General features: G+C 49.1%; 1 protein-coding gene across 1 annotated transcript; it reads left to right on the top strand.

The window, feature by feature from the left end:
* The first annotated feature begins 1,149 nt into the window (after window positions 1-1,149).
* LOC101642526 (glucose-6-phosphate isomerase-like) lies at window positions 1,150-3,073 on the top strand. The gene is given in 3 exon segments (XM_045293430.1): window positions 1,150-1,904; window positions 1,906-2,734; window positions 2,736-3,073. Coding segments are annotated over 3 exon segments (1,668 nt in total). The 3' UTR covers window positions 2,820-3,073.
* Window positions 3,074-8,893: the final 5,820 nt, after the last annotated feature.

The following is an 8,893-nucleotide window of genomic DNA, read 5'->3' as shown; positions in this document are numbered from 1 at the left end:
CCCGGGGGATCTTCCAGACCAAGACTAGGGAGAGAGACCTGCTGACATGAAAACCAACCAAGGAAAACCCTGTGGATCACAACAGCCAGATCCACAACTGATTGTGGGTCAGGGTTAGAACTGGGCACAACCTTGTGGATCACAACAGCCAGATCCACAACTGATTGTGGGGCAGGGTTAGAACTGGGCACAGGGTTTTGTTCTATGGCTCAGGGCCTTACCATGAATCTGGGCCAACTCAACTCACAGCAACAACTAACAACAACAACAGCAACAAAGATCAATACTAAGCCTTCGAAGTCACACTCAAGCAAGAAGGGTGTGTGTAAGATCCAGAAGAGCATAATGGTCAACCCACTCAGGACGCCATCAAAACTGCCGAATCCTGATGCCATTTACCAGCGGTGTGACCTTGAATAAGTGATTTACCTCCTCTGAGTACAATGGGGCGATGAGTATTATTATTTGCTTTAAAGATGTTGCAAGAACGCTGTCTCAGTTCTCTGCTGCTACTTTAACAGACAGACCACACGTGTGGGGGCATTTAACAACCGAGCTTTTGTAGTATCTCAACACTGAGGAAGCCGTAAGTCTAAATTCAGGCCACCAGTTCTAGGGGAGCCCTTTTGGCATAATGGTTATGCATTGGTTTGCTAGTCACAAGGTCAGCAGTTCAAAACTACCCACTACTCTGTGGGAGAAAAATAGGGCTTTCTACTCCTATAAAGACTTACAATCTCAGAAACCCACAGGGGTGGTTCTACCCTGCCCTATGGCACCATTATGAGTCCACATCGACTCGATGGCAGTGAGTTTGGGTTCTTTTGGGGGTTTGATTTGTTCTGTTTCTGAGCGCTCTAAGGGAAGGCTGCCACAGGCTTTACCCCACATCCATCACCATGGTCAACTCCACTCTGGGAAAGCAGCTCTTCCTCAATCACATTTCAAAGAGGAATCGATGTATTTGAATTGTGGCGCTGGAGAAGCATATTGAAAGTACCAATAAATAAATAAATAAAAATTAGGGTTAGGGTTAGGGTTTAAAAAAAAAAGAAAGAAAGTACCATGGACTACTACTAAAAGGACAAACCGGCCACTTGCGTCGGCTTCCTGCTCCGCGTTTGCTCTGTGTCTCCCCCAGGTTCTGCTATGGCTGCGCTCACCCGGGATCCACAGTTCCAGAAGCTGCAGGAATGGCACCGCCAGCACGGCTCTGAGCTCAACCTGCGCAAACTCTTCCAGGCTGACCAGGACCGCTTCGGCCGCCTCAGCTTGACCCTTGACACCAACCATGGGCAGATTCTGCTGGATTACTCCAAGAACCTGGTGACAGAGAAGGTTATGCAGATGCTGGTAGACCTGGCAAAGTCCAGGGGTTTGGAGGCTGCCCGGGATAACATGTTCAGTGGTAAGAAGATCAACTTCACCGAGGACCGGGCAGTACTGCATGTGGCCCTGCGGAACCGGTCCAACACCCCCATTCTGGTGGATGGCAAGGATGTGATGGTGGAGGTCAACAAGGTCCTGGACAAGATGAAGTCTTTCTGCAAGCGTGTCTGCAGTGGCGAGTGGAAGGGCTACACTGGCAAGCCCATCTCAGACATTGTCAACATAGGCATTGGTGGCTCTGACCTGGGACCCCTCATGGTGACAGAAGCTCTCAAGCCCTACTCTGCAGGTGGTCCCCGTGTCTGGTTTGTCTCTAACATTGATGGGACCCATATTACCAAAACTCTGGCCTCCCTGAACCCTGAGACCTCCTTGTTCATCATTGCCTCCAAGACCTTTACCACCCAGGAGACCATCACGAATGCCGAGACCGCAAAGGAGTGGTTCCTCCTATCAGCGAAGGATCCCGCTGCAGTTGCGAAGCACTTTGTTGCCCTGTCTACCAACACCACCAAAGTTTGGAATTGACCCTCAAAACATGTTTGAGTTCTGGGATTGGGTGGGAGGACGGTACTCGCTGTGGTCAGCCTTCGGACTCTCCATTGCCCTGCACGTTGGGTTTAACAACTTTGAGCAGCTGCTCTCGGGGGCTCACTGGATGGACCAGCACTTCCGGACTGCGCCCCTGGAGAAGAATGCTCCCGTCTTGCTGGCTCTTCTGGGCGTCTGGTACATTAACATCTTTGGATGTGAGACCCAGGGCCTGCTGCCCTATGACCAGTACCTGCACCGCTTTGCTGCCTATTTCCAACAGGGTGACATGGAGTCCAATGGGAAGTATATCACCAAGACTGGCACCCGCGTGGACTATCAGACGGGCCCTATCTTGTGGGGAGGGCCAGGGACCAATGGCCAGCATGCCTTCTACCAGCTTATCCACCAAGGTACCAGGATGATACCCTGTGACTTCTTCATCCCGGTCCAGACCCAGCAGCCTATCCGGAAGGGGTTGCATCACAAGATCCTTCTGGCAAACTTCTTAGCCCAGACGGAGGCTCTGATGAACGGGAAGACACCCGAAGAGGCCCGGAAGGAGCTCCAGGCTTCCGGAAAGAGTCCAGAGGAACTGGAGAAGCTGCTGCCACACAAGGTCTTTGAAGGAAATCGCCCAACCAATTCCATTGTGTTCACCAGGCTCACACCATTCATGCTCAGAGCCTTGATTGCCATGTATGAGCACAAGATCTTCATTCAGGGCATCATCTGGGACATCAACAGCTTTGACCAGTGGGGAGTGGAACTGGGGAAACAGTTGGCTAAGAAAATTGAACCTGAGCTTGAGGGCAAACACTCCAGTGACCTCTCATGATTCTTCCACCAACAGGCTGATCAGCTTCATCAAGAAACAGCGAGAGGCCACCAGCCAATAAACTCATCTCAGCAGCAGCCCTTGTTATGCTTGGTCCTTCTTGCCCCCTACTGACAAAGTCTGCACTGCATTGTCCTGCCCCGTCCTGCCCAGAGCACCCTCAGGGCCAGCCAATCAGAAGCTGCCACACCCCTCTCTCTCCCTGTGTCCACAGCACACTCTGTTTTGCAATTGGTTGGAGTGTTTCAGTGCAGCTGATTTTTCAGACCCATGTTGACCACATCCCAGGTAGAAAAATAAAAATGTCATAAAGGAGGTTAAAAAAAAAAAAAGGACAAACCGATCGGTCTTGGAAGAAGTCTGGCCAGCGTGCTCCTCAGAGGCAAGGATGGTGAGACTTCGTCTCATGTACTTTGGACATGTTGTCAGGAGAGACCAGTCCCTAGAAAAGGTCATCGTGCTTGGTAAAGTAGAGGGGCCACGAAAAAGAGGAAGGCGGATTGGACAAGATGGATTAACACGATGGCTACAACCATGGATCTGAACCTAAGACCAATTGTGAGGATGGTACAGGACCGGACCGCATTTCATTCTGTTGTACGTATAGGGTGGTGATGCTGAGAGCACCTAACAGCCATCCTGCCTCCTTTACAGCACTGAGATTAGGATCTACAGCACACAGGATCATGACATCAGGTCACCGACATGATGCTGAAGACCGTGGCCGAGCCATTGTGGGAGAAGAACACAGTGTAATGCATAACAGATGCCCTCCAGAAATGGCTTAGCTGCAGTGACATTTCAAATGTACTAGGACGGAGGGAAGCCGCTATAATGATGTAGGCAAGGGCCCAATTCAGCGAGAGCTGCGAGCTTCTTCTCAGTCTCCCACCTGTCGTGTGGCTTTAGATGCTGAGGAAGGTGGGCATCCTGCAGTTGCCACGTGGAAGCAGTCTTCCCCAGGAGAGCCAGCCTGGCCTGGGCAGGACCCAGAAGGCCACCTGCCCACGTCTGCTCATTCCCCCACAATCACTCTGGGAAACAAGACGTGTCTCTGAACAGCCAAGAGACGGGCAATATTGAAATTGCTCCCCTAATCTTTATGCGATTGCCTTCTCCCTGATAGAAATATTGCCTCTTGCTGAGTATTTATTGTCCGCTTCTCTCCGAAGTATTGACTTTATGTAACAGTTTGATATACATCAAATCCTTTACGGATTTAATAAACCCCTCTGGTCAGCCTTCTGTTGTGAACAGAATGAGATTTATGGTCGTCTTGGTGTAAAACCCTTTTTCCTTGAAATTTTCTACTTCCAGATATCAAAAGATAAGAAGGAACACATTTATCATCTTGGAAATTGCACTCCATGCCTGCCTACTGGGTATTAGTCAGAAATGACTGGTGGTTAGAGGACTAAAATATGACAAATGTCTGACGGCCGAGCAGCTGAGGCTGGGGGAAAAAAGCAGGATTAAAATACAATCCCTCCTCTTCCCCTCAAAGCGGATTTTTCTTCGCATTAATCAGGAGAGCATCTGGGGCAGAGAGCAGCCTAATTTGAGTTGGATGCTCCACCTTGGGCCCGTTCAGCCAGAGTCTGGAGTGTAGCAGGTGTCAGGTGAGTGCTGAGCACCTGAGACAGGGACTGCAGTACACTGGGGTGTGGGTGCAGGGACTCTGGGCCACGGGGGACGACACCTCGGTGTTCTCGAGCTCTTCCTCTGAGTGTTTCAGCAGTTACATAATTTCCTGTCAACGTGAAGCTAATAAAAGTGTAGGGGTGGAGTCTAGCCTGTCAATCAGGTCACAGCCTGGTGGTGCCTCCTTGTGGGTGTGGCCTTCTCATAAGTAAAGCCCTGAGAACCTCCCCACCTCTCTCTGCCTTCACCTTCCGGCTGGCGGGCCACTCTAAGACCTGCCAGAGCCCTGGGATGCTTCCACCACCATTGGATTCACCAGACTTTGCACCCACCAGCCTGTGATCTTCCTGGACTCTGCATCATCGCATATGGCTGCCTGAGTCTGAAGAGGGATTTATGGACTAGTATCGGATTTATGGAATTGAGTTGGCCAAGGGCTGGGATGTTTTCCTGATGTATAACTACTTCTTGATATAAAGCTCTTTCTTACACATATATGAGTGTCATTGGATTTGTTTCTCTAGTCAACCCGTCCTAACACCAGCTCCTTCAACATCCATCATGATGGGCCTCCCAAACCCCAAACCAAACCTGTTGCTGTCCTGGTCATTCCACGTCATGGCATCCCCGTGCGCGTCAGAGTGGAATGGTGCTCCGTTGGGCTTCCAGCAGCTGGCTTGGGGGACATAGATCACCAAGTCTTTCTTCTGAGGTACCTCTGCATGGACCTGAACCACCAACCTTCTCGTTAGTAGCCAAGTCTTCTTGGAGACGCCCCTTCAGGTCAATAATCACCTGTTCACGTCTCCATCATAGCGACTCTGTATAATAGGGTAAAACAACCCCTGTGGGTTTCTGAGACCTGGAGTCAGAGTTGTCTGGATGACAGGGAGCTTGCTTTTCGGTGACATCTCCAGTGAGTGATGGATTGGGTCAAGGTTATTTGGAAGAGGTAAATAAAGGGCAAGAGCAGGATGCCGATCCAAAAAGGGCATGAACTACACAGAGATATTTATAACTCATCTTGATCCCACCCCCAGAATTGTGCTGGAAGGAAACAAAGCCTTAAGCAGCAGTTTTCAAGGATCAAGCGGGAGAAACCTATTAAATGTTCTAGGTGCTTCTCTGAAGAATGGATGGCAAAGTGGAGAAGAAATAGGAAAGAGATTTATTGAGTCTTAAAGCCTCCTGTTAAAGTTAAATGCGGTGAGAAAAGTGGGTTTCCACATTTAATTGTTTTTCTCACAGTAACGACGTGTCAGTCTTCTCTAAAAGCCTATTAATTCTGTAATTTAGTGCGGCAAGAGTGGGAGAGAGACAGCCAGCGTGGTTTGGTTTTTTTTTTTCCCTATCCACATTGACTACCTGTCACTGAGCATGGACATAAGCTTGCCTTTCTCCTTGAAGAATCAAAATGCCCCCACATTTTAAAAAAATTACAGTCACTTTAATGAAGAACAAAGGACTGCTTGCACATCACTTAGCAAAAAGGAGTTTCATGACATTTTAGGAGGGTGGGGGCTCCAAAAAGTTGGTGGAAAAATGGAATGAAAAGATCATGGAATTTCCCCCAGGAACTTTTGGAAGCGCTGTCACAAGTGACACTTTCATCATGACCGTGAGACGTAACCTGGCTCCTGGGAGGGGCCCGGTGGAAGCTAAGTCCTGGATCGACAGATGGCTCAAGTTGACACTCTGGTGTGGTTGGGGTTGCTTTATTAAAGTTTTCTTTTTACAAAAGTGATTTATTAATGTGGCCCCAAATCTGCTGAGCAATGCAAGGGTGTGCTTTTGATAAATGGCCATGGTTAGCCTGGCACCCGCATCTCCATGATCAAAGGCAATGCAACGGACAAGGTCATGTCCCCTGCTTACATGGGGCCCGGAGCAGGACAGACTTCTGCCTGGAGCTGGGGCAGGTTCTAGCCCAATGGCATAGTGGTTAAATGCTGAGCTGCTAACTTCAAGGCCAGCAGTTCAAAACTCCCAGTGGCCTCAGGAGAAAGATGAAGCTTTCTACTCCCATAAAGAGTTACAGTCTCAGAACCCCACAGGGGCAGTTCTACCTTGTCCTCTAGGGTCACTATGAGTCAGCATTGACTTAAAAGCAGTGAGTTTGGTTTTTTGTATTTTTTGGTGCTGGGTGGTGTGATGGTTATGCTTTGGGCTACGGTCTGAAAGGTCCACAGTTCAAAACTACCAGCTGCTCTGTGGGAGAAAGATGGGGCTTTCTACTCCTGTCAACAGTTATAGTCTCAGAAAACTCACAGGGGCAGCACTATCCTGTGCTATAGGGTCACTGTGAGTCAGCATCAACTCTATGGGAGTGACTTTGAGTTGGTTTTTGGTTGGGTCCGAAGGGGCCCTGCTGGCACTGTGGGCGAGGTGTTGGATTACAAACTGCCAGGTTGGTGGTTTAAGGCCATCAGTTGCTCCTTGGGAGAAAGACGAGGCTGTCTTGGAACCCCTCGATAAAGTTGCTGTGAGATGGCAGGGGGTGTGGTTTGGTTTTTCCAGTGCTGGGTCTTGGAATCCTGGATGGCAAAAAGAGTGAAGTAGTGGGCTCAACTAGTGAAACGTTGGGGTTTGAATTCACCCAAGGGTGCCTCAGAAGAAAGGCCAGGCAACTGCTTCCTGAAGATCACAGCACGGAAACCCCTAAGGAGCACATTTCTATTCTGACATGCTGGAAGTCGCCAGCAATTGCATCTGACTCAAGGGCAACAGGGAGGGTGTGTGTGTGTGTGTGTGTGTGTGTGTGTGTGTGTGTTTCCACCCCAAGAAGATCCTGATGAACCAGACCAGCTTCTGTTCTCGAGAAGGTGTCAGTTCGATGGGACAGATGGCGACTGAGCAAGCCAGAGCCCAGGGAACCGCTGGAGACTGGTTAGACTTGGTGCAGGGTGCAAGGGAGACAGGTGAGATGGGGAGATAGAGACCACAGACCCTGATCCCCAAGGACTTTGTATCAGCTTTCAAGGGTTTCGGAGATTTTCTTCTAGAAAATCTCGGGCTTGGGGTTCTGCTGGCACTATTGTCTCAGTGGCTCCTGGCTCGCTGCCATCTTGACTCTGGCCCTTGGCAGCCCCCTGTGTGTCGGAGTAGAAATGCGCCCCATGGTATTTTCAATGGCTGCTTTGCGGGGTGGAGGGAGGGGGAGTAGATTGCCAAGGCTCTCTTCTGAGGTGCCTCTGGGTGGCCTGGAACCTCCAAACCGTTTGGTTAAGCAGCCAAGCATGTGAACTGTGTGTGCCACCCAGGGACTCCCTCTATAGTGTAAGCATGGCAAACACTGAATTGTTTGTTTTTCACCTCACACGTCTTAAAGAGATGCTTTTTAAAAAAACAGTTCTATTGACACTTCATCCACATATCACACAATTCAATAGTTCGATCATATCAAGAAGGGTTGTCCACTCATTACCACCATCAATTTTAGAACATTGTCTTCTTTCTTGTGCTTACTGCAGAAGAAACATTATTTTCTGATGATGATACACGGATCATGGAAAATTGAGGCTAAATAAGATGCACCCAAACATTTTAAGACTGCGAATAATCCAAGGGCATCTTCTTCTTCATTCAAGTTCACTTAATAAAAATTAAAGATCTCTCCCACCGTCCCACCCAGCCCCCCGCCCTCTACCATCCACAAGCAGTGCGTCCAGAGCAGCCACGCTTCTCTCTGAGCACTCGGGTCTAATTCCAGGGGAACGCTTGGTCACAGCGCAGGCAGCACTGTGTCTGTTGCCTTTATTTTTCACATTCGTAGATACTGCCAAAGTGCCCGATAAAATGCTCTATTGATTTACCAAGAAGGTAGAAACCTGTCTGTTTCCCTAAATACTTGCCTAGCCTACATTTTGCCTACCTGTTTTATTTTTCTCAGTGTAATAAATCTAAAATCTGTGTGTGTGTTTCACTTATTAGTGATGAAAGGTGTCTTTGAGGGTCAAGGGCCATCATGGACCCTTATGGCTTGCCTGTTCATTTCCTTTGCCCAATTTTATGTTTGCCTTTTACTTATTGGTCTGTGGACATCCTTCGATGCTCAGTACAACCTGGGAAAGCCACAACCTGAGTAGGACAGAAACCTGTCAGACAAGGAAAACCCCAAACCTGTCCACTAAAATGAGTGATGGAGAGGAGTTCGGCTCTTCCCTCCCCCGCGGGGGATCTCGCCACTCCTGGAAAAGCGAGAAGGTCGTCTTGATTTCCAGCTCACACGGGCTGACCGTATGAAGCGTATTAACTTTTCAAAGGTTATCATTTATTGATCTGACAACTTTAGTGCCCTCATACTCACTGCCATCAAGGTGATTCCGATTCATATCAACCCTAGACAGCAGGGTAGAACTGTCCCTTTGCGTTTCCGAAACTTTGTAAATCTTTCCGGGGGTAGACAGCCTCGTCTTTCTGCCTTAGAGCTGCTGGTGGGTTCAAACAACTGACCTTATGGTTAGCAGTTCAATGGATAGGCCACGCCACCACCAG

This window comes from Echinops telfairi, unplaced genomic scaffold, assembly GCF_000313985.2.
Source record: "Echinops telfairi isolate 266 unplaced genomic scaffold, ASM31398v2 ScPeMD7_2010;HRSCAF=2546, whole genome shotgun sequence".
Lineage (NCBI taxonomy): Eukaryota > Metazoa > Chordata > Mammalia > Afrosoricida > Tenrecidae > Echinops > Echinops telfairi.
The sequence above is the reverse complement of the archived record's forward strand: the minus strand, read 5'-3'. Positions and strand labels throughout refer to the sequence as shown.